General features: G+C 43.2%; 1 protein-coding gene across 19 annotated transcripts in view; it reads left to right on the top strand.

Moving 5' to 3' along the window:
- Positions 1-26,258, top strand: part of CPLANE1 (ciliogenesis and planar polarity effector complex subunit 1) — a 180,200-nt gene that overhangs the window by 55,770 nt on the left and 98,172 nt on the right. For all 19 annotated transcript variants that reach the window (XM_073343779.2, XM_073343777.2, XM_078852755.1 and 16 more), the window contains 9 exons: positions 32-196; positions 1,141-1,314; positions 3,671-3,899; positions 4,226-4,365; positions 7,487-7,704; positions 7,992-8,156; positions 9,130-9,268; positions 12,736-12,845; positions 25,949-26,110. In XM_073343779.2, the coding sequence (XP_073199880.2) occupies positions 32-196; positions 1,141-1,314; positions 3,671-3,899; positions 4,226-4,365; positions 7,487-7,704; positions 7,992-8,156; positions 9,130-9,268; positions 12,736-12,845; positions 25,949-26,110 (1,502 nt within the window). The remainder of the gene's footprint in view (positions 1-31; positions 197-1,140; positions 1,315-3,670; positions 3,900-4,225; positions 4,366-7,486; positions 7,705-7,991; positions 8,157-9,129; positions 9,269-12,735; positions 12,846-25,948; positions 26,111-26,258) is intronic.

Genomic DNA, 26,258 nt, shown 5'->3' with positions numbered 1-26,258 from the left:
AATTCTGCATTTGTTTCCTTTTATAATGTAGGAGAAAAGAGGACACAGTTTCTTCAAACTAGGTATTATCTTGCTATATTATATTGCCACCTGTATCACTATAACTTAAGTGAGGCTCAGGGGCTGAGCGATCATCTTGTGAGAGAGATACTAAGACGATCTCGGCTGTCTGTAAGGCAGAGAGAAGATTTTTCTGGTATGTTTATCACGTTTTTAAAAAAAATCTGATCCGTTTACTAATGTATGTTTATATTCTTTAGATAACCTGGTGTCTAACTTGTATGCCCCTGTAAGAACTTGACTCCATGATTCCCTTCAAAAAATTCTAAGAGCTCCCTGCAGACAGAATACATCTTTTTTTCTTCAGGGATGGAAAATGGGTTTTCTGTGTAATTCTGACAGAAGCTGAGAGTTTCTTAATTATTTCCATTCTTCAGCCTCTAATTCCTTAATGCCCCACTTCTGAATCAGTATTTCTGTCTCTTAAAAATATTTGACTGCAGAACGTCTGTCTAATCTGTAATAATTAGAGTGAGTGTTTGGAAGACAGCTTTAATTGTATAATTTTATAGTTTGTGTGTGAGATGATTAAGTTCCTTTTTTTTTTAGAGCCTGATCCAAAGTCACAGAAGTTTGTGGGAAGACTTCTTTTGACTTTAATGGACTGTGTGTGTATGTGTATGTATGTATAGTGTGTGTGTGTAAGATCAGAGTTGGTCACAATCCTAAATCCAAACACACAGACTTTGGAAACATTTTGTATTCTTATATGGATAAAAATTTTGTGACTAAGCCCCTTGCTTTATAAAGGGCTGAATCAGAGTCCTAGATCTGAATAACCAAAACTTTGGGAAAGTTCAGAGTCAGTCCCGGATCTAAACTTAGTGGTTTGGGCCCATCTATAGTTGTAAGAAATCTTCAAAGGGAATTGTTACTAACTAGTCATTAGTAGTAAGAGGCTTCTATGTTTTCTGTTTTAAAAGGCTCAGGAATACTGTCAGGGGAAATGAGTAGGGCCACAGTTTGTTTATTCAATACAAACAGTTGTGTTGGCTATAATTAAACAGTTCTAGCGCTACATTTTTATAGCAATTTTTTTGTTATTGTCAAAAACATTTTAATTAGATCTCTCTCTCTTAGATGCTGAACATTCTCAATATGAACTGTGGATGATAAGGAATGTTCATCCTGAAGCTGCAGTGGCAGTAATACGGTCCATGGCACGATTCATGGCTGCCTACTTCACTAATCAGCTGCTTTATATACTTCCCCCACATAAAGTTGATATTCTACCTCCACTTCACATCAACCAAGGTATTCTGTTAAACAAAAAATATTTTAACTGGCTCTGATTCAGTGTTATGATTTATGTTTTTATTTATGTGTTAATGTTGCCTAACTTTAAAAGGGTAAGTATTTTTAGATATGTGATTTTTATTTTTTATAATTACTAGTATTCAGGATAAAATTATACTTTGTTTTAAGATATTTTTGCAAATATTTTTTCTGCCAGCAAAACAAATATTTTGTAGCTGTGGTAATTGCTGAGAATATTTTCATGTTTAAATATTTAAGCTTTCATGTCATAGTTAAAAACTATAGTACAGAGTATTCTCAGTTTATTCTATAATCCATATACTTACTTGGATTGTTTTGCAAATTGCTGTGCCTCATGGGTATCCAGAGTAGTTAGTGATCCAAATTTGAGGTTGTTTGAACAAGGGATTCCCAAGATACAGCCCTCCCTAAAAACTATAATAATGTGACATCAAAATTTTACAGTTCTTGCAATGCCTTTTTTTACACACATCTGGGGCTCAAACTCTGGTTCTGCCCCTCCTCAATTTGATATCCCCCAATCAGGATAAATCTCAGCTATTGTCTGATACACACTACCCTTTTGGGGAAAGAAGCAGTATATTAAAGTTTATTCAGGATATAAATTGAATCTACAGTGTGGCTTGAGAAAATAATTTGTGCATGTGCAAAAGGACTGGGGCTCTGTTGCAAGCTGTGGTGTTCCAAGCAGCCTGACATTAGACTAACTGGCTGACTCAAGCTGACATGCTGTGGCCATTAAATCCAAGCAGCACCTTCTAGGGTGAGTTTTAGTCCTGCCCTTGGCAGCTTTCTGGGAATGTGTGTTTGCACTTTAGGTACTCTCTGCCTGCATTCTGCAAGGGTTTTTTTGGGAAGTTTTGCCCTGAGAGCAGAGTTTCTGGTTTAAGACCTGATATTTCAAAGTGCTCTAACATCCACATGCATTCTCTGTTTTCACTTTGGAAGTATTGTCAAGGAAAATAGTTTTAATTAACTAAAGGGAAGATGTAGTAAGCAACATTAGGGTAATGTAATCATACCATGTGCTCCTGATGTTATGAGCTTGTAATTTTAAAAATACTCTAACAGTCATGTGCATAGTGATATTATTTAAAGTATTGGTTTGCCATGACATTTGCAGGGGTATGCTTCTTGGTGCTACTTTTGGGGTTAGTTCCTCAGACGCATCCCTCACAATAAGGAGCTGATTTTTATATTCACATTGCTGTAAAGCTCACATGCCTTGTCTCGAAAATAGGTACTCCACAACAGAGGATGGGGTAGACTTTGGGAGAGTGGAGAGAAGAGCACCCCCACAGGGTGAATGGATCACTTCACACCTGTCAGGTTGAGTCAGTCTGTATTCAACTCCATATGGTGTTCTGAACACCTTGACTGGAAACACCCAATTAAGATTAATGGGCAACTTTCTACTTCTGCAATCTTCCCCTGATGCTGTGGGTTGTGCGGAGCCCCTTTCTCTTATGCTACAAATCTCCATGGCAAGACTAGACTTGTGGCTTGCACAATCCACTTAACTCAGCACAGAAATAAGCAGTGCATGATACCTTTTGGGTGCAGATATACCTCTCTTCATCTCACAGAGTGAGCTATGGCAACCTACGGCAAGTAATCCCTGCACCAGTCAATACAGCTGTCTCTCACACAGTGAAGAGCAGTTGGAATCTATGGAAATGAATGAGAGAATACAATTCGATGGGACACTTTGCACCAAATAAAATAACTTATTAACATAGTCATTCCTTATGCCTGCTCATTATAGGGCACCCCTTGCTGAAATGTACTTTCCGTATATCCCCAATGGCTCTTGTTTATTGTAGGGAGTAGAGTAAAAGTTGCAGGGGTAGGGGTGGTGTGTATCTTAAGTTATTTTCTTGTTTTTAGAGGCTTAAGTATACGTGCATTCCACATTCTGGAAGGGTATAAGACACGGTTAGTCAACCTGAACTCTCTGTTACAATGACTTGGGGCACTGAATTTAGCTCAGCAAAGAGAAGGTTAAGAGGCAACTTGTTCTGTCCGTCTGTAAGTGCTAGACAGGGAGAGGATAGTTGATAATAGAGGAAAGCCTATGGGGCAGATCCTCAGCTTGTGAAAATTGTCATAGTTCTGAGTTTAATGGAGCTATGACAACTTTCCCCAGCTGAGGATCTTCCCCATATTATTCTTTTAAAAATCATATACCATGTTATAAAGGTAATAAAAGATCAGTTACACAACAAGGTGGTGTGATCAAATGCCACACTATAAACTAAAAACTCTGAATTTATTTTAACTAACCTGCAGGGTATGTAATTAACATTATTAAAAACATATTTTTCTTTCATAGACCGGTTCCCTCGAGTTGTTCCACTACAGCACTCTGTGGTCGCCAGTGCTGTTAGAGACCAGAAACTTTCTTCTGTATGGACTGCTGAATATGCTCTTGATTTGCTCTTTGTTGGTGGACTGATTCCAGAGGCTGTGTGGCTAGCACACAAACTTGGAGACTGGAAAATGTCCGTTTCAATAGGTGTGGCCTATAATCTGTACTGTCAAAGTGGTGGTGACTTCTTAAGGTGAGTTATGCTTTTTCAAATAAGGGAACTCAGAATTATCATCATGCATTATTATATAGTATCATGTATTATCAAGTATTTTACTTAGCAGAGAAGGTAGTGTCCTTCCCCTAAGACACTTCCAGGTTAATAGATACAAGATTTAAATAGATGTGCATTTTAGCCAGTGTGCCTCAGTTTAATAATTTTATCTATGGAAGGTTTTGGGTTTTTTTTCAGAAAAAGGAAAGATGTTTCCACAGAATTTCCTTAGTTTCTCCACAGATTTTTTGTTTTGTTTTGTTTTTACTTTGTCATTAATTAATAGTTTCTTGATATGCTTTCAGGTCAGAGAAAACGGAATTCCATCTGCCTTTGAACTTGACTCCAACACAAATTTTTCAGGAAAAATTACAGTCTTTCTTGGGACAGCCAGTCAGTTTTGAAACATCAAATGAAGGAAGTACTAAATATAAACAGTTTACAGGTACATTTAAAATATAGTTTCATCCTATTTACTATCAACTTTATTCCAGTTGATTCCACAAATCCTAGGTGTTCACTTTAAAAATAAATGTCTTTAGCATTATGAAGATACAGTTATTATCACCACATACGCAGATAGCTACTGTAAGTGCCTAGAATCCTATAGAGAGACGGGGTGTATGAGGTAGTATCTTTTATTGGACCAATATCTGTTGGTGAGAGAGACAAGCTTTCGAGCTTACACAGAGTTCTTTTTCAGGTCTCTGTAAGCTCTCAAAAGTTTCTCTCACCAACAGATGCTGGTCCAATAAAAGATACTGCCTCACCCATTTGTGTCTCTAATATCCTGGGACCAACAAGGCTACAACAACACTGCATAGTATCCTGTTGCTCTTTTGGCTTTTCCCATGCCCAAGATGGCCCATATCTTCCTTCTTGTTTGGGGAGGAAGATCTAGACATATCAGATAGTCACTTCAGTTTGGTTTGACTATAAAATACTTTATTGGCAAATGTACATATTTAGAGCATAATAAAAATAAGACACATTGAAATAAATGTGAATGTATGAACAGTATAGAAAACATCATTGCAATGGCACTAGAGTTACAGAACACGCAAGTATTACTTTGGCCTATAGCAAGACAAAAAATGTCATCTTTTTGCACTACGCCAAAGTTGGCTCCCATAGCCAGATCAGACTGCCCTTGGTTCAACGTCCCAGAAAATCTCGTAGTAAAATTATCCGTATCCCTTATTCTGCTCTGCTCTTTGAAGTCCATATTTCAAGGCGTTGTTTGCATTTGTGATTTATGGTATTCTTTGTCTTAGCCATTATCACGCTGTTTGGAGTGATTCACGACCGTGAGTGCCAACCTTAGGGCAGACTGTTGAAAAGTAGGGCGGACATCTCAAACTGGTGCTATGTTCTGTCATTAGATTTCATCAGCCCAGTTACAAATGTGAACTCCTGAAGTACTAGAATAGTCTTAACATGAAGTCACAGACTGTCCCCTTGGACACTCCAGTCTTTCTTGCCACCCCAGGCAAGCTTAATGATAAATGGTCATTTACAGCAAAATGACACAATATTCAGATTGCTCCCAGTCCCAAGAGACCAGTCACTTACCCCATGTCAGTTTGTACCCCAGATCTCACAACAAAGACAACACTTGTAGCCAGTTCTGTAGTAAATTAAGTATTAATTAGGAAAAAGAAATGAGAGTTTGAATAAAGGTTACATCAGGCAACATATACACACACGAGTTATAGTCTATGTTCAAAAAGGTGACAGAGCTGTAGTAAATTGTCAGCACTGAATGTCTTTTAAGGCTAACCTAGGTTGACCCTGGGGATCTCTGGTTTTGGTTCCTAGCTCCAGCCCTGTGAGAGTCCAAACAGCAAAGAGATGAAAAGTTTTCATGTCACTTATAGTCATAAATATAAAGGGAAGGGTAAACCCCTTTAAAATCCCTCCTGGCCAGAGGAAAAATCCTCTCACCTGTAAAGGGTTAAAAAGCTAAAGGTAACCTCGCTGGCACCTGACCAAAATGACCAATGAGGAGACAAGATACTTTCAAAAGCTGGGAGGAGGGAGAGAAACAAAGGGTCTGTGTCTGTCTATATGCTGCTTTTGCCGGGGATAGACGAGGAATGGAGTCTTAGAACTTTTAGTAAGTAATCTAGCTAGGTATGTGTTAGATTATAATTTCTTTAAATGGCTGAGAAAAGATTTGTGCTGAATAGAATGACTATTTCTGTCTGTGTGTCTTTTTTGTAACTTAAGGTTTTGCCTACAGGGATTCTCTATGTTTTGAATCTAATTACCCTGTAAGGTATCTACCATCCTGATTTTACAGGAGTGATTCCTTTATTTCTATTTACTTCTACTTCTATTAAAAGTCTTCTTGTAAGAAAACTGAATGCTTTTTCATTGTTCTCAGATCCAAGGGTTTGGGTCTGTGGTCACCTATGCAAATTAGTGAGGATTTTTACCAAACCTTTCCCAGGAAGTGGGGTGCAAGGGTTGGGAGGATTTTGGGGGGAAAGATGTGTCCAAACTACATTTCCCAGTAAACCCAGTTAGTTTGATGGTGGCAGTGGATATTCCAAGGACAAAGGATAAAATTAATTTGTACCTTGGGGACGTTTTAACCTAAGCTGGTAAAAGTAAGCTTAAGAGGTTTTCATGCAGGTCCCCACATCTGTACCCTAGAGTTCAGAGTGGGGGAGGAACCTTGATACCTATCTATATTTTCCTCTTCCAGAATTCAAGTTGATATAGGACAAGCTTCCTCGCACCTTTATGGGTGTGAAAGGGCTATTAACCTATTTTTTAAATCTTGTTGCTTCACAATGGCTCACTTAGTTTTGATAGTCCTCCTTGGTGGGCAGGGGGTACCACTCTTCCTGACAATTCAGAAGTTCAGAGCAGGCATTTTTATAATTGTAAAGCGAAATTTACATGTTACCTTACAATATGGGATACGGACATTGCAAGTTAAGATTAATGCATGCAGTAAGTGACAAGCATCCGATGAAGTGAGCTGTAGCTCATGCAAGCTTATGGTCTAATAAATTTGTTAGTCTCTAAGGTGCCACAAGTACTCCTTTTCTTTTTGCGGATAGACTAACACGGCTGCTACTCTGAAACCAAGCATCTTATAGAGTCTAAACACATCCTTACAAGTCTAACATCTATCTTAAACACTACTAGCATACAGATGAGCTGGTCTGATTTCCAGCTATGAATTTGTCAGTGTTCAGCTGATGCCTCCAGCTGTGGCAAGACCTGGCACCTGGTCTGCCAGCATCTCGGCACTAAAACACTGATCCACCTCCATGAGCTGCAGAGAAAGGAGAGCAGTCCAGACATCCAGATTTGTGGGAGACGTTGAATAGCAAAAAACAACCAGAGTTAATTATTAAGCATTAGAAGCAATTTTTTTAACACTACATTTATTCACTTTTTCAAATCTTATATTAAAGAAAGTAAATAGAGTTATTCATAAATTCTGGAAAAATGAATGTAAAATACAGTAATGCTACTTATTAATTTCAGAAGAAAGCATTGCATGAATTGATGCATTTACCATATCGGTTTAAATTCTTGGTATTTTTTAGATCCCATTGAAGAGGAAAATGCAAATGTTCTTTTTGGTTCAGTGCAAGAAATACTGAAAGCAGCTGTTATGGCAGATGCAGACATTCTCTCAGACACATTTCAGCTTTTGATAGACTCTGCCAAGGACCTCAGCAGAAAATTGTGTGGTTTAGTGCCTGATGGGCTATATCTTCCTGCACCACCATTATACTGTCCTCAACCAGCTTCTCTCAGTGAAGTAAGCGTATTTAGTAGAAGTTGCATGAATGTTAGTTTGAACCTTCTAATTCAGTTTTTCTTCCAAAAAAATCTTCAGCCAATTACTTGTGTGGCACCCTAACAGCAAGAAACCTCTTTGAAAAGCTCCTTTCAGTTTTTCCTTCTACTTAGTGAAATCTCTGCTCTTAAGACTAAGAGAAATGTTCTGAAGAGTAGATATTTCATGTGTAGCTCAATTTCTTAATTCTTTATGTCCTCCCAAACTATTTGGCTTATTGTCTTGTACTTAAACTTTGTATTTCTCAGAAAGACTTCAATGACTCTCCTTTAAAAATTGAGAGAGATTATCGTCAGAAGGTGTCTGGGGTCCTTCAGCGAATTATGCTGCTCTTCCGGGCTGCTCGTTGTTCCTGCCCTGTGGCACAGTGGTATATTGTACAACTGAAATGGGCAAGAAAAGTAATGCAAAAGGTAAATAATAAACTTGTTTACTTTTAACTCCATTATCTGTAGTAAATATTAGAGGGTGACTCTTTTGAGGGAGATACCCATATCACTTTAATTCCTTCCTAGTCTGATAAAAGTCTCAGTCTCAGCTGCTGTCTATATTCTTCTCATAGTTTATTGCAGAGGAAACTGGAGCCTAAACAAGTGGGGGGTCCAATGTTTTGGCCTCACAAATAACTAGTGCTATTACTGGAGGTGGGAAAGAAGTGACCATTCAGTTCCAGACCACTCGGGGCTTTAGAAATAATTATTAACACCTTATGGATTCATATAGTTTCCAGGGCCAGAAAGGACCTTTATGATAATCTAATCTGATTTCCAGAATAACAGGCCGTAGAAGTTCCCCACAATAATTGACTGGCAACTGGCTGCAAATTTTCAGCCATCTAGAGCACAAAGTACACATGTAATAAGACTTTTAATCTCAACTATTTAGATTTCATTGACTTAAAATTAAGCCTTATAATATAATGATAAAGATTTTGAAACAGAGCAACTCAGGTTTTTCTTAGCTGTTTTATACAGTAGTTATACTAAAGTTCTATCACCCTGGTAATTCACTCTATCATATTAAATAGAGCATTGTAGTTGTCATAGCTTGTACATGTATTAGATGAAAATTAAAAAAAAATAAATTTAAAAATTCCTTAAAAAAAATTAACCTGGGTTTCAGGTCCATTGCATTACAGGAAATAGAAAGCAGGCCTTTGGAAATATAGTTGATTGTGGCAATATTCTGTCAGTAAGTTAAAGGGGCCATTCAATTCTGATACGAAAAACTTCAGGTGATTTCATTAGGATTTTCACCTACAGATGAACTGAATAATAAAATTTTTAACTAGTAAGCGCTTACAAAGGTAATTTGCTAATTTCTAAATTGTCACAAATAAAATTGCTCTCAGTTTATAACATTTTTGCTTTCTTTTCCTGCCTATAGATTCGAATGAAAGGCACTCTTCCTTCATTAAGTTCATTTCCTAAAACTTTGCTTCATTATTCCAAATTTAGTACAATATTCTTTAGACCTGCATCTTCTGGGGACCATTGCTTTGATGATATTTCTTGTAAAACAATAGGTATGTGTATAATAAAATTGAATAAGTAACTTATGGTTGGAAAATAGAACAAGGGATGAGAAGTTGCATGTGAAAGGGCACTATCTAGGTAGGCTTTATTTATTTACTTTTGCATTTGGTTGAAAGTATATCAAGATACAGTGTCTTCTGCAGTGCTGTCTGTTATAAATCTTTCAAAATTTGTGCAGTTTTTGATAACTCAGAAGGATATTTATATTTTTGTATAATTTTAAAATATTAGTATATTAAAATATAGGTTGTAATTATATATTTACAATTTTTTAGAAAATGAGTTAATCATGCTTGTTTTTTAAAGACTACAAATGAATTAGTAATGTCGGTCCATTTATTTTAATTTTTTTAACTAAAATTCTAGAGACTGATATGTATACTGGGCTATACTGCTTTGCAGCTCTTATTCCAATTTCTGTGTGTAGTTGTGATTATTTTGAGGGGGGCGGGAGAGATGGCCTTTTTCTCATATTATTCAGAGAATGTACTAACTTGAAGATTAAAAAATTTCATAATGTCAAATTACTAGAACAGATCTTATGTTAGAGACTTCTTTAAGTGTATAAAAATGTGAGAAAACTTTGTCAAGGGCGATCTGTGCTGCTGAAAACCAAACTGTAGTGTAGTATAAAGAAATCCATAGACAATAAATTGGGGCAAATTAATGTGAAAATAATCAGAATTGGTGGTGATGACATTAATTCCTTCGAAGCAAGCTGATCTATGTTAGAGCTCTCCCAATTCTTTAACGCTTACAATCTCTCTCCTCAAAGATTCCAACTGATTAAGAAATTTTACTATGTGAATACAAAGATGCCAAGATCTCTGTTTTCCTTGATCTACGTTTTGCTACGAGACAAGTGAAATGAGAATCTGACCCTATAAAGAAGAATCTATATTAACTTGTGAATAATTGTTGACAAATTCTGCAAGCTCTGCTTGAACTAGCATGCTAAAAATAGCAGTGTGGCTGCAGCGGCTCAGGGTAGCCATCTGAGTACACACCTAGGACCTCAGACAGGGTTATACTCGGGTGACTAACCCATGCTGCTACCTATGCCACTGCAACTACACTGCTATTTTAGAGCACTGGCTTGAGAAGAGCTAGCACATGTACATCTACCTGAGCTGGGAATCACATCTCCCATCTGCTGTGTAGACATAATCCTAAGAGACTGAGACTAGTAAAACCAAGAGAGTTAGCAAGAAGAAAGTGGTCCTAGTGTGAAAAGGCAGCAATCTCATCCTGCCTCTTTAAAAGGTAGTTCAAGGCCCAGAATGGGTCCCACTGACACCCTCAGAAGCACCAGTCATCGTGCTTGCACAATACCATTCCCTTGGTACTGAAGTTCTAATTACCAGTACTGATAGCCTCAGTTAGTCCTCCCACAGTACCATCATTTCTGGTACTGAAAACTTCTATGGTTCTGAGCAATCTTATGATTTCAACTCAGCCCAAATCATCGCTGTGGTGAAATTATCCTCCGTCATACTGATAGCAGATAATGTTATAGTACTCAGCATTTCATTGGTGCTGGTCAGGGCAGAGACTGTGACTCTTCCTGAAACTCCAGTTAACATAGCTCCACATCTAGAAGAGGAATACTCATGCTCTTCTTCCGCCTTGGAGCATTACCTAGCTGCTCTCCAAGGTCCCGATCTCATGATCCTTTATGTTTCAGATAATGATTCTAGTACTCATAATTTTCTTCGATCCAAAGAACTGCTGTAACTGTCTAAATCTAAATAACATGGTGGGGCGAGGCTGGCACCGGTTTTAGACTTGAAGCTGCTAAATGCCTTCATCTACCACTTCAAGTTCAGGATGATAAAGCACTGGCCTCTCTAGGCCTCTCCTTGGCTTCCCATGACTAATTTACGGCTCTCAAACTCTAAGTTTTTTATTTTCACATAACAATCCATCCATCTCACAGGACATACCTGAGATTTCTTCCAGTACTGAGAGGACTGACAGTTTAGAATTGTCAAAACGTAATAGACTATACCCCATCTGCCCAAGAGAGAGGAGAAATGCAGGCCCTTCAGGCTGATCCACTGCATGCTGTATTTCATAAGGACAAGGTGCTCCTTAGGCCTTGCCCTAAATTCTTGCCAAAAATAATCTTGGACTTCCATCTAAATCAAGTAATCTTCCTTTTTCCTAAACCCAACTCCAACTAAGGGAAAGCCAGGCTGCACACCTTGGATATGCTTAGGGTATCATTCTATCTATAGAGGACTAAAATGTTCAGGAATTTCCCAAGATTATTTGGAACTTTTGCAGATATGATGATGAGTCAGGCAGTATCAACCGAGAAGTTAGATAACTTGATTTGCAATTGCATCAGAATATGCTACGAATTAGCAATGTAGATCCACTCGTAAAGATTAGAGCCAGCACCATCAGTACCCAGCCAGCTACTGTGGTTTCTTTAAGAAACGTGTAAGTTTCTGAGATCCGTAGGGCAACTATGTGGGGTTCAGCACATAAGTTTACACAACATTACTCCCTTGTAGAGGCATCAAGGTCTGATTTGGCAGACCTGTCCTAAAGTCACTGTTGAAATAAACACCAACCACCCACCCCTTATGCTCCAGGTCACCAGAAGTGGATTACATATGGACAATCACTCAAACTAATTTACTCTGCAGGAACTGTGGTTCTTTGAAATGCATTGTTTGTATGTATTCTGCAACCCATCCTCCTTCCCTGCTACTGCAGAGTCCTATAACTCCTGCATTTTGTATTGGTAAAGGAACCGAGGGACACTTGGGCCTGTTCTTCCCTTTATGCCCTCATTTGTGGGTGTGTGAGGACACTTAGGGCATAGGCACGTACCCAGCAGATGCTGCTAGCCAAAAAAAATCTGAGCTTAAGCACATGGGGCACATTCATGCTAGCAGTAAATCTCCTGTGTCAACTTCCCAACATAGAGGACTTACTGAGGAAAAAGTGGGGCATTAAGAGGGAGTGGAGAGGGCTGGGAAGGGGAGCAGAGTGACCATATACAACTAATGTGTTCCATTAGTGACTGACTATAACCAGCAGTTTTAAATTAGAGCATCCACTAGGCTGCCTTAACCTGAATCAGGGTCAGGGCTGTGATTGTAATAGCTTGAGGATCAGGGAAATGTACATGTAATTGCACCCTGATGGTCCTCCTCATGCTCACCTGTCCTGAATCTGTTTTAGTATAGAAGAAAATCTGGCCGAAAGTTCTATTCCAAGATGTTGAACATATGTTTTTATAGATCTAACTGAGATATTAAAACTCATTGCTATAAAGGGTACAAAAATTGCCTACAAAAATCTGACTACTGGTCATTCTTGAAAAATCAAGAATTAAAACCTTTCCTCTAAGTTACTGTTACCTGTAGTTGAACATTTTAATTAACAAGTTGTTCCTTTTTTTCACCTTTAAGTAACAAGTTATATTGTGTTATTTCTCTTGTAGGTTGCTTCAGAGAATTATGTGCATTGTGTTGGATGCTTCATGTTCGTGAAAGGTTGTCTGACAGTTGCAGATGCTACCAAACTGCAAGAGAAAGTGTGGGTAGTCAAAAGGTAATAGAGGCATTACAGTAAAGGTTTACTGCAAGAGGATACAGTTCTTTGAGAAATGGTCCCTGTGTGTATTCCACCTTTGGTGCACATGTTCTCCATGTGCCAGAGACCAGAAGCAGTGTCCATTGGTCTATGCCTGCAACCCTTTTCCTCATCACGATCTGAACCGGGAGCACAGGGGGTGGTGCAGACCAACTGCCTCTCCACTAACCATGGTCTGAGATGGAGCCTCTTCAGTATCCGCAGCATTATCTAGATTCTTCTAGATCTGACTGTAATTTTATGTAACTAGTTTTTATAGAATAGTTTTAGGCCATTTTTATACTTGTGTAGTTTTTAGTAGTTAGGAGCTGGGTGTGGGGGGGGTCTTCTCCTACCCCCACCATTGGTCCAGAGTTCATAAGAAAGGGGAGTTGCTCACCTGTATCCCATACCAGCCAGGGAATAACAAGGCCCCCACATATTGACAGCATTTTTCATGGAATTTGAAGCCGCCACCTCCTCTGAGTCAGATGTTAGTGGGAAAGTGTCACCACGCGCATCAAGACAAGGGGTCAGCCCAGACAGAACATCCAGAGTCTCTTGGGTATTGTCCAAATCCGCTAAAAGAGATTATGCATCTTTGGATCAAGAGTAGCTTACTACTCCGTGAAGACTGCCTTAATTTCCATTAGGGCCTTACTGGGGGTCCAGGGGACCCATACAGACAATATCCTGAATCTACACAGTCAATCCAGACAAGCCTACCCTTGCAAAGAGGATTTTGAACTTCCTTAAGAACTAATGGAGGAATCGGAAGAACTGGATCAGGCAGAACCACCAGCTCCAATGGTCCATCATTATCCCCAGATGAAGTGATCGCACCAGCCTCATCTTTACTTCCTGATGACTATGGGCAGTTTCAAGACCTGCACAGGAGGAGCGCTGACGCACTCTCTGAAGGAGGTAAAGGACACCTCATAAACCTCTGGACATTCTCCAGAGCATTGGTCCCAGTAAGGTGGCACTTCCCATTAATGAAGCTATCTTAGAACTGGCCGAGACCGTCTGGCAGACTCCAGTCACTTATGCCCCCATTCCGAAAAGAATGGAGAAGAAATACTTCATGCCAACTAAAGGAGCAGAATGTTTGTTTTATTTACGCATCCTGCTCTTAATTCATTAGTAGTTCAGACTGTCACTGAAAGAAGGAGACAGCCTAGATCCGCTACCTCCAATAAGAAAACTAAATGTTTAGATCTCTTCAGGAGAGAAAAAATGTGACAGCTAACCATTCTGCATTACAAACTATCAAGTATTATTGTCAAAATATGATTTTATTAATTCTACTAAGTTAGCAGAATTCACACTCAAACTCCCACAAGAGGATAGGCTCCAATTCAAAGCACTCATTGAGGAGGGTAAATTGCTAGCCAGATTGTCCCTCCAGGCCTTAGTCAATGCAGTGGATCCAGCCTCCCACTTGGTGATGACTTCTATGATTGTATGTTTGGCGTTCTGGCTCCAGTCCTCTGGATTTCCCAGAGAAGTGTAATCCATGGCGAAAGATTTGCACTTTGAAGGAAACAATTCTTTTAGTGAAAAGACAGGAGTCATTACGTTCCTTAAAGGACTCAAGGGCAGCTCTCTGCTCACTGGGCATCTACACTCCAGTGCCAATGATGAAACAGCACAGATCTCAGCCCCACAAGCAATGATCAGCTCCTCAATCCTTTTATCATTAGAGGGGTTATGAGCCACCCAGCAAGCAGCAGAGCGTGCAGCGTAGCAAGCATAACATCCCCCACAACCCCTGCCCCATCATCCTTCCAACCCCAGCATCCCACAAGAAAACATGTTTGATAGGAGCTTAGAGAACTGCGAATCAGTCCCTCTACCATATCCATCTGGTACCCAATTTGGTGGCCGCCTAGCCTACTTTTCACAAGCCTGACATCTTAACAGATAAATGGGTTCTGGAAATTAGCACTAGTGGTTACACCATTATTTTCTCTGCCCCTTCAAGAGCCGCCTCTCCCCACCCCCCCCGCTGTCCCTCTTCAGGGTCCCCTCTCACAAAAGAATGCTCTATCAGGAGGTAGATTCATTGTTGCATCTGCGGGCAATAGAACCCATACCTCCTCAACAGAAGGGAAAATGACTTTACTTGAAAAGCTTCCTCACTCTCCCCAAAAAGAAGGATGAAGACCCACTCTGGATCTCAGATGGATGAACATCTTCATCCTAAACTTAATGTTCAGGATGATTACCCTGACCTCCATAATTCCCTCATTTTTGAACAAAGGCAATTGGTACACATCTCTCCATTTGAAGGACACTTATTTGCATGTAGCTGTGCATCCTGCACACAGAAGAGTCTTCTTTGAGTGCTTGCTCATGTCCATTCCATATTAGGTGCATGTCCTCGCCACATGAACTGATGCCAGAAGTTTTTCCCTGAGAAGTATCCATAGGGGACTGGCTCTGGTGCCCCCTGGAGTAGCACCCATATGGCATGGTATAAGGGGCACTGCCAGCTCCTCACACCCTCAGTTCCTTCTTGCCACCAGTGACTGTGGTGGAATGTCTGCTGCTTCGGCAAACGTTGTTTTGTTTTCTGTTCTTGTGAACTTTGAAAACCTGAAATATAGTTGCATATAGTTAGTAGTTTCTTAATTATGAAATCATCCCCAGCCTTAGTAGTTTTCAACTTTTACTTAATCCCAAACAGGACTCATTTGGGGGGATGGGGCATCCCCCCGTCCCCAGGCTCTAACCTCTGCGATGGCTGCAAATGGCTTATGCCTGTCAGCGATCCACATACCAGATGCTTAAGCTGCTTAGGCGAAGGGCACGTAAGTGCCATATCTGCAAGTTCTTTAAACCTAGGATGAAGAAGGAGCGCAATATCCATCTGAAAGTGCTGCTGATGGAGTTGGCACTCACTCCAGTACCATAGCAGCGGTCCGACTTGGCACCGAGCACCGTGCCCTCTGCGCAAGCCGGCACCAGTCCCTCTCCACAGTTCCGGGGAAGAAGTTGAAAAAGACCAGGAGAGGAATGGAGAGGGCTGGGGATGAGCCACAACTTGTGCCAGGCAGCTCAACACCCTCTTTGGGAGGTCGGGCCCCAGCTCAAGTCGAGTGGTGCAGCCCATCCCAGGCTTTGCCTGCGACCCCAGATAGTGGTGCAGGCCCTAGCCAGCTTCAGGTGCCATCGATGCCCGAAGCTCTTTGAGCAGCTCAAGCAATCTTGATACTCCCGGTGCTGCCCACGCTGGCTCTCATGGTACCCCGGTCTCTGGGAAAACCCATGTTGGGACCTATGCATGTGTCCCCATCGAGAGGGACGTCCCACCACTGTTCGCCCGCCCAAAGCCATCACGCCTCAGGACTCGAGAGGCAAGCTCGGCGGAGCCCTCTTCGGTCTCCGCACCAGGGGCACCGATTGTGGGACTCGAGGCGTACCTTGATGGTAGATTGGCGCAGACCCTCTAAGGTATGCACCACCCTGCATGAACTCCGGGACTGGCTCCGACCGTCTTCAAGAGCCCGGGATCGGTCCTGGGACTGATCAGACACCAGAGACTGCTGATCATTGGGTCATCATCGCTTGTCTCCAAGAAAGAGGTCGTCCTGCTCAGGACAATCCTCCTGGCAACCAGCCTGTAGTAGCTCCCAGTCCCGTTCGATGTCCTGGAATTGGTTGAGTAGTGTGAGGTGTGGATTGCTGGGTATCCGATGCAGATCGCTGGGTAGCCACTGAATGCTGTCAGTCTCCAAGAGCCCAACCAAGACAGTTTTGCTCAGAAAGGTCGGCCTCAGGATGCAGTGACCAGCACCAGTTGGACAAGAGCCACTGTTCAGCCCGATGCTGGTTGCCCGGGACCGACTGACTGTTCCGCTGGTAGCTCCTGCTTGGAGTGAGGTTCCCTGACTGCAGGACAGGTCCCAGTATCAGCAGTAGCGACTACATTATCGGCACCGAAACCTGTCCCATGGCCCTAAGCGCAGTGGCTTGCACCATGGTATCTGGGGAACCCTTGGGGATTCACCTGCCCTTCTCAGGCTGCCTGATCAGTGTTGGGAGCCTTGAAGAAGCCAGTGGCCTTGGTATCCCATCCCTCTCCCATACTCGAGGCTTGGGAGGGTAAGACCCCGCGGGTCCAGGAGGACCCGGGGAGGAAGCTGCTAGACCACCAGTGGACATGGAGGTTCCCATGGCACCGGCATCGTCCTCATTGTCACTGGATGAGGCTATTGTGGGGGCCCCCTCACCCAATTCCTTAGGATGATGCCAAAGCGCACCAGGAACTTTTGAAGAGGGTTGATTCTAACCTGGGGCTTCAGGCAGAGCAATCGGAGGAGCCTTTGACTCTGTTTGACGTCCTCTGTTCCTCGACTCCTGCCCAGGTGGGTCTACCCCTTCATGAAGGGGTATCCAAGATCACTAAGGCCCTGTGGCAGACCCCCTTTTCCCTGGCCCCATCTCTAAAAGGGCCAAACATGAGTACTTTGTGCCAACCAAAGGGCATGAGTACTTATACTCACTCAGCCCCCAATTCCCTTGTGGTTGAGGTGGTTAACCACAAGGAGAGGCAAGGTCAACTTGGGGTCACCCCCAAAAATAAGGATTTGAGGAGGCTGGATCTCTTTGGATGTAAGGTTTATTAGTCTTCCAGCCTTCAGCTGCGTGGCCAACCACCAAGCCCTCCTTGGCCAATATGACTTTAGTATGTGGCAAGCCATGGCCAAGTTTGAAGGGTTGCTCCCCGGGGCTTCCAAGAAGTTGTTACGAGCGATCCTTGATAAGGGTACGACTACAGCCAGGATGGCCCTCCAGGTAATGTCAGATGCTGCTGCTCGCACCATGGCTTCCGCTATTTCCATGCGTTACCCGGGGTTCTTTCAACCCAAAGCTCTTGGTAACTTTTACTCTGTGCGAGGTGGTGTCAGGAAATAAATTGGGGAGACATGGCCATCCGACCAATAGATGGCTGGCACAAACAGGACAACGCAAGAGTGCTTTCACTTAAAGCTAAACTTTACTTAGTCTCAAGCACTAACACATGTTCGCAAAAGGTTAGTAAAACACCCCCAACCCTTGATAATTACCAAAGCTCAGTGTGGCTCTCGAGTAGCACAGCGGCAGGCTTCCGGTGGCCAAATCTTACATCTGCCGGTGGCGACTGCAAGATCTATCCAGAGGGAGAGTCCAAAAAGAGTCCAACTACCTCAAACTTTTCCCCCTTATTTATACATTAGTAATAGAATGACATGTCCCTTAAAAAGAAAAGGAGTACTTGTGGCACCTTAGAGACTAACCAATTCATTTGAGCATAAGCTTTCATGAGCTACAGCTCACTTCATCGGATGCATACTGTGGAAAGTGTAGAAGATCTTTTTATATACACACAAAGCATGAAAAAATACCTCTTTCCACCCCACTCTGTTGCTGTTAATAGCTTATCTAAAGTGACCACTCTCCTAACAAGGTGTATGATAATCAAGGTGGGCCATTTCCAGCACAAATCCAGGGTTTAACAAGAACGTCGGGGGGGGGGGGGGGGGGGAGGAAAAAACAAGGCGAAATAGGCTTGAATAGAGACTGGGAGTGGCTAAGTCATTATGCAAGGTAACCTAAGTTAACTGTATCCAATTTTCAAATGAATTCCAATTCAACAGTTTCTCGCTGGAGTCTGGATTTGAAGTTTTTTTGTTGTAATATAGCAACTTTCATGTCTGTAAACCCGTGACCAGAGAGATTGAACTAAAACCCCTCCAACGCATTATCAAGGATCTACAACCTATCCTGAAGGATGACCCAACACTCTCACAAATCTTGGGAGACAGGCCAGTCCTTGCCTACAGACAGCCCCCCAACCTGAAGCAAATATTCACCAGCAACCACATACCACACAACAGAACCACTAATCCAGGAACCTATCCTTGCAACAAAGCCCGTTGCCAACTGTGCCCACATATCTATTCAGGGGACACCATCACAGGGCCTAATAACATCAGCCACACTATCAGAGGCTCGTTCACCTGCACATCCACCAACGTGATATATGCCATCATGTGCCAGCAATGCCCCTCTGCCATGTACATTGGTCAAACTGGACAGTCTCTACGTAAAAGAATAAATGGACACAAGTCAGATGTCAAGAATTATAACATTCATAAACCAGTCGGAGAACACTTCAATCTCTCTGGTCACGCGATTACAGACATGAAAGTTGCTATATTACAACAAAAAAACTTCAAATCCAGACTCCAGCGAGAAACTGTTGAATTGGAATTCATTTGAAAATTGGATACAGTTAACTTAGGTTACCTTGACTAATTTATAGCCTGCTGACTTGGCTGCTTTTAGCAATAAGCCATAGTGGTTTCAGGCACTTTCCTGGTTTGCCAAAATCTCCCCGTACACATGTGGCAAGTCTCTGGGCTGCTCCTCTCTGGGTTGTCCACGGAGGCCAACCGTCATTGCAGGTCCTGCCCTTCGACGGCAGGGCCCTATTTGTGGAGCAGACAGCAAGTTGCATGGCCTCAAGGACTCCCGCTCCACCCTGAAAACCTTGGGTCTCTACGTCCTAGCCTTGGTGCATAAGTGGTTCAAACCGCAGCAGCCTCAAGGCCAGGGGAGCCAGCCTCGGCAGGACCAGCCCCATACACGAGCCAAGGGTTACAAGCGCCACCCACCTCCACCCTCTGCCCAGTCGGGCTCGACCCGTAATAAACAGGGGGCCAAACAGTCATTTTGAGGGTGTGCCCGAGAGTGATCTATCAGACTATTCCCCAGATCCATCTTTCCCAGTATTCTCTGACTGCCTTTCCTTCCAACATGAACTGCTATAACTTCGGATTGCTGAGTCCTCAACACAGTGGAACGGGGTTACACCCTCCAGTTTCTTTCTACCCCCCCTTCATAGAATCCTAGAATATCAGGTTTGGAAGGGACTTCAGGAGGTCATCTAGTCCAAACCTCTGCTCGAAGCAGGACCAATCCCCCACTAAATCATCCCAGCCAAGGCTTTGTCAAGCCTGACCTTAAAAACCTCTAAAACCTTAAAAACTTCCCACCTGCCTTCCCTTCCCTCTTCAGGAACCCCCTCACGAGATTCTCCTTGCGCAGGAGGTAAAGGGGTTACTACAGCTGGGTGCGGTGGAAGAAGTTCCTCTGGAGTACAGGGACAAGTGGTTCTATTCCTGGTACTTTTTAAACCCAAAACCAAGGGCAGTCTACGGCCCATCCTGGACCTGCGAGACCTCAACAAGTACCTACAGAAGCTAAAGTTCCACATGGTCTCTGGCTTCTGTTATCCCCTCCCTGGATCCAGGAGACTGGTATGCTGCCTTCAACTCGAAGGACGTGTACTTCCACATAGCGATATTTCAAGGGCATAGACGCTTCCTCCGGTTTACGGTGGGACTCCACCACTGCCAGTTTATGGTCCTCCCGTTCGGCCTGGCAACAGCACCGAGGGTGTTTACCAAGTGCATGTCAGTGGCAGCAGCTTACCTCAGGCGCTAGCATATCCAGATCTACCTGTACCTCGAGGACTGGCTCATCAAGGGCGGCTCCTGGTCTCAAGTCTGAAGGGATGTTGCGGTGCTTCAAGCCATGTGCTGCTCTCTGGGCCTACCGGTGAATGACAAAAAGTTGACATTGGTGTCAGTGCAGGGGATAGAGTTCATCGGAGCAGTCCTTGACTCTACCTGCTACAGAGTGTTCTTGCTGCTGGAAAGGTTCCACATGATGGTGAACCTCATTGCAGATGTCTCCGCGTTCCGTCTGTCTATGCCTTCTGGGCCACGTGGCAGCATGCACTTATGTGGTCTGCCAGGCTCTGGATGCAGCCCCTGCAACAATGGCTGGCGACAGTTTATTCCCAGTCCAGAGACCCCCTGGAAAAGATCGTTACCATTCATCAGGTGATACGTACCTCGCTGAGATGATGGACCTACTGCAGGACAGTCCCGGAAGGAATTCCATTTGACAGCCCTCCTCACTCCATCTAGTTGGTGTTGGACACTTTGGACCTCAGCGGGGGGGCACATCTCAGCAACCTCCAGACATAGGGGATGTGGTCCCCGGAGGAGGAGCGGTTAGACATAAACGTCAAAGAGCTTGGAGCAGTCCGGCTGGCATGTAGAGTCTTGCTCCACCAGTCGGGCAAGGTGATACGAGTCATGACGGACAATACAGCCTCGATGTTCTACATCAGTAGGCAAGGGGGCGCATGCTCGTCGGCTCTCTGTAAGGAAGTCCTCCATCTTGGGACTTCTGCATCAGCTACGAAATATACCTGGAAGATTGTCACCTTCCCGGCATCAGGAATACGCTGGCAGACCAGCTCAGCAGGGACTTCTCCTCTCACCATAAGTGGTCGCTTCATGCAGAGGTAGCCTGCATGATCTTCCAAAGATAGGGAACTCCCTAAGTGGACCTGGTCGCTGCAAGACAGAACAGGAAATGCCACCAGTTTTTTTTCTCTAACAGGGTCTGAGCAAAGACTCCCTCTCCAATCCCGTCCTCCTGTTGTGGTCAGGGAGCCTGATGTACGCATTCCCTCTGATTCCACTCATTGGCAGGGCGCTGGCAAAGATCAAGAGGGACCAGGCACAGGTTATGATCACTCTGGCGTGGCCTCGCCAGCATTGATTTGGCACGCTCGTGAGCCTGTCAGCGGCCCCTCTCTGGACTCTGCCCAACCAACCAGACCGGCTATTGCAGGACCATGGTTGGCTCTTACACCCTAATCTTGGGTCCCTCCACCTCTCGGCATGGATGCTGCGTGGCTGAACCTGGAGGAGTGGATCTGTTTGGAAGGAGTTCAAAGGTTCTCCTGGAAAGTAGGAAGCCCTCAACTAGACTGACTTACCTGGCCAAGTAGACAAGGTTTTCCCGCTGGGCATCCAAATGGGGCATCTGTCTCTTGCGTTTCTCCTTACAGGAGCTGGACTGCCTGCTCCATTTGAGGAACCAGTGCCGGGCACACACTCTTCCATTACAGTGCATCTTGCTGCCATCTCTGCTTTTCACTCGCTGATCCATGGACAGACGGTGTTTTCCCATTACATAACGGTCAGATTCTTGAGAGGGCTGGAGAGACTCTTCCCACAAGAGAACAAGAAATGAACAAATGACTGTTCCGGGGGACTCAAGGTCAGGGCTCCAGAGGGGCCGCATTTCTAGTTCTATGATTGGGGCAAATGACATATGCCTTCCCACGCATTCTGCTTTTAGCTGAGGTTCTGAGGAAAATCAAGCAAGAGGGAGGGAATGTTGGTGATCCTGATTGCTCCTGGATGGTGCAGACAGTTGTGGTTTCCAAGCGTTTTATAAATATCACCATGCCTGGGCATCCATATCCTGCTCTTCCTGGACCTGTTGACCACAGGACAGAGACAAGATCAGATATCCCAATCTGGCATCTCTCCACATCGCAGTCTATTTTGGTGGATGACCAACCTAGAAAAGACATTCTGGGAAGCAGCACAATCCATTCTTAACAATAATTGAGTCACAGAGTATAAGGCCAGAAGGGAGTACCAGATCTAGTCTGACCTCTTGTATATCACAGGCCACCAACACCACCTGGGATCCACACATGAAAAACTCAACCCAGTAGGAAGAATTCCATAAAGAAGTGCCACACAGTAAAATGAAAAAGGTTTTCTGTCTGATTCCAACAGCGTCAGATGTCATCAGGATATTGGCATCCCTGTCATTTTGGACTTTTTCCTTAAAGATTTCACAACTATCTTTTTGTTCCCTATGGGTGGATTTAGCAGTTATCAGTGCCTGTAACCAACCACTTGATCTTCACCCATTCTGTGTACAGTACATTTTCTAGAAGGTGTCTGTGATGCCGGCAGACCAGGTGCCAGCTCATGCCAAGGCCTCAGGCCTGACTGAACACTTACAAATGCATAGCTGGAAACCAGTCTTGCTTAGCTGTGTGCATTATTGAAATAGATATTAGATGTTAAGTTGATAAGAATGTGTTTAGTCTGTATGAAATGCTTGTAGGATGCTGCATGCATTGGCCTTATAACCTCTAAAGCCTAATGTATAAAGTTATTGAGTATTTGCATTGTATACTTCTGTAATTGCATAACTCACCAAACAGGAAAATAAGCATTAATTAAGATAAAGTGCTTGTCCTGAATACAAGATAGCCTGTTGAAGGCAAATAAAGAATTGTATAGCATCAAAGGACAGAGGCCCTGTTGAATGCATTTCTAACTCCCTCCGGGAAGGAGAGACCTACTCCTGAGCTTATCCCATCAGTTTGGACTCTGGGGTGGAGGGAATAAAAATACCTGACAAGGAGAAACTTTGCTCTTTGGCTGTTTGGACTCTCACAGGGCTGGAACTACAAAACAGAAGCAGAGATCACTAGGGTCAACCTGGGTTAGCCCTAAAAGATATTCAGTGCTGATGATTTATTACAGCTCTGTCACCTTTTGGAACCGTAGGCTGTAACTCATTTGTGTATATGTTGCCTTCTTTAACCTGTAAATAACTCTGTCTTTTCCCCTAGTTAATAAATCCTTAGTTGGTTTACTGTAGGATTTGGGTATAAGCATTGTCTTTGGTGTGAGATCTGGATTACATATTGACTTGGTATAAGTCTCTTGGGACTGGGAACAATCTGAATATTTTGTGATCTTTGGTGCAAGTAAGTGTTTATCACTTAGTCCAGTTTGCCTCGGTGGCAAGATAGATTGGAATGTCCAAGAGGGCTGTCTGTGACTCCACGGTAACATTGTTATAGTGCTTCAGGAGTTCACATTTGTTACTGGGTTGATGAGATCTAATTATAGAACATACAACCAGTTTGGGATATGTGCCCTGCTTTTTGACAGTCTGTCCTGAGGTTGGCACTCATGGCTGAGTCATTTGGGGTAGCGTGACAGTAATAGTAGAACCTTTCCTCTGATGATGAAGTCTACCCCAACATGGGACCTCAGTCAAGTCCTATCAGCATACATAGACACTTAACTTTGTTTCTTAGGCAATCTTCATTAGAGGTGGACTTTCTGGTTACCATCCCATCAGCTAGAGGAGTAGATAGCTGGGGGCCTCCATGGCCAATTCATTTTACACTATCTTCCACAAAAGCAAAGTTTTCCTGAGATTACATTCAAAATTCACCCCTAAAGTAGTCTCAGAATTCCACCTAAAAAAGGCCATTCACTTACCTGTCTTCTTCCCAAAGCCATATGCCACCACTGAGATAGGCAGCTGCACACTCTAGTTGTTTGTCGAGCCTACAAAGGACTAAAGCTTTTATGAAATTATCTAAATTTGTATCCTTTATGGAACATAAGTGAGGGAAAGTGATTTCTTCTGAGCGACTTTCCAAATTTTGGGCTGCATCTTGCTCTGTTATGAATTAATGGTGACTCCTACCAGACAAAATGTTGGGGGCCAATTGACGAGAGCCCAGTCTGCATTGGTCGCCTTGCTATGAGATGTTCCTCTCCTGGAAATCCGTAAAGTGGGGCTCTGTTCAGACTTTCACCAGACATTATGCTCTGATGCAAGCTTCTTCAGCTGATGTATAGTTTGGCAGAGCAGTCCTTCAGTCAGTGATACAGCCAGGGTTCTTGCGTCAACCTTTTCAATGAATCCTGCTTGTGAGTCACTCACAGTGGAATACTCATAGGAACCATCATTCGAAGAAAGAAAGGTTACTTACCTTACAGTAACTGGAGTTCTTTGAGATGTGTGGTCCCGAACTATGACCTTCTACCCACCCTCTCTTCTTCCCCTATGCGGTGGAGTCTTATCCTAGGGCTGTTCATGGTAGAAAAGTAACTGGAGAAGCAATCGGTTCATAACGTCCCTTATGCCCTTTCTTTGGAGTATGAGGAGGAGAGGGGCACAGACCAACAGACCTTGCTACTAAAAATCTTTCAATGTCAGGTGCATGAAGCGCACGTGCATCCACCGTGGGCTACAGACAAGGACCACTCATCTGAAAAAACTCCAGTTACTCTAAGATATGTAACCTTTCTCCTATAAAATGATCTCTGGAGATTTGTTATACACTTTTTATGACCTCTTGAAAGAACTCCATTTCACTCAGTAGTACAAAATGTTACTCTAGGATACTGTAATCTCATGAGACATCTTGCTGTAATTATACTAGTAATATATGTTACCAAGAAAAAATGCTGTCCATGTCTATTATGCTGTACATCTTTAAAAATGTTAGTAATGTTATTTTTCCTGGGACCTTAGTTTATTTTTAATTTGAATTAGAGACATACATCACAAGAAATATAGCATTTTCTGCATTTTTGTAGCAATTACAATAATACATTCCATGCTTTTTTATTACCTATATTTAATGAACTCATTAAACATGTATATCACAGATGGGTTGAAAAATATCCAAAATTCCTTGTTTTACCAGTCCATGAAGCTAATCTGGTACATGAAATTAATATAGGATAGGTCTTAATGCTCAAAGAAACTAGGATGGGGTGGGCAAACTTTTTGGCCTGAGGGCCACATTGGGGTATGGAAATTGCATTGCAGGCCATAAATTCTCACGAAATTGGGGGTGGGGGTGAGTGCTCCGGCTGGGGGTGCAGGCTCTGGGGTGGGGCCAGAAATGAGGTTGTGGGGTGCCGGGGGGATGAGGGCTCTGGGGCGGGGCTGGGGATAAGGGGTTTGGAGGGCGGGAGGGGAATCAGGGCTGTGGCAGGGGATTGGGGTGGGGTGGGGGGGCTCTGGGTGGCTCTTACTGCAAGCAGCTCCCAGAAGCATGGCCAGGGGGCTCTGCCCACTGCCCCATCCTCAGGTGCCTCCCCTGCAGCTCCCGTTGGCCAGGAACTACAGCCAGTGGGAGCTCGGGGGTGACACCTGTGGACGGGGCAGTGCGCAGAGCTGTCTGGCCACGCCTCTGTGTACTACGTAGGAGCCAGAGGGAGGGTCATGCGGGCTGCTCTCTGGGAGTTGCGTGGAGCGGGGCAAGCCCCAACCCCGCTCCCTCACTGGAGCTGAGGACCAGATTAAATCATGAAAATTGCCAATAAGTATATAGTCTAGCTGGAATTTTTCATGTATATCAATTAATATATATCTGACCATTTATTTTTTAGGACTGCAAGAAGGCTGAATATGATGCCTCTATAGTTGAGCATTGTCTCAATGCAGTGGAATGGGCTTGTCGAATGCTCCCTTTTGCTAGGTTTATGAATGTTGAAGAACTTGTTCAAGATATAATTCTGAGCCTTGTTGGAGAATTACCACCAATCAGAAAGGTAAATGAAGCTAAAACCACAAAAGATATTGAGAATGACAAAGTTTTAGCTTTCTTGCAAATGTTATTTTTAGAGCTATGAATAATACAAGTTTTGCTGGGAGTTTTGCTATAACTTTTTTCCATCAAAATTAACCCTGAAACTGATA

This window comes from Lepidochelys kempii, chromosome 5 (genome assembly GCF_965140285.1).
Source record: "Lepidochelys kempii isolate rLepKem1 chromosome 5, rLepKem1.hap1, whole genome shotgun sequence".
In the NCBI taxonomy this organism is placed as follows: domain Eukaryota; kingdom Metazoa; phylum Chordata; order Testudines; family Cheloniidae; genus Lepidochelys; species Lepidochelys kempii.
This window is presented reverse-complemented; position numbering and strand designations above follow the sequence as displayed.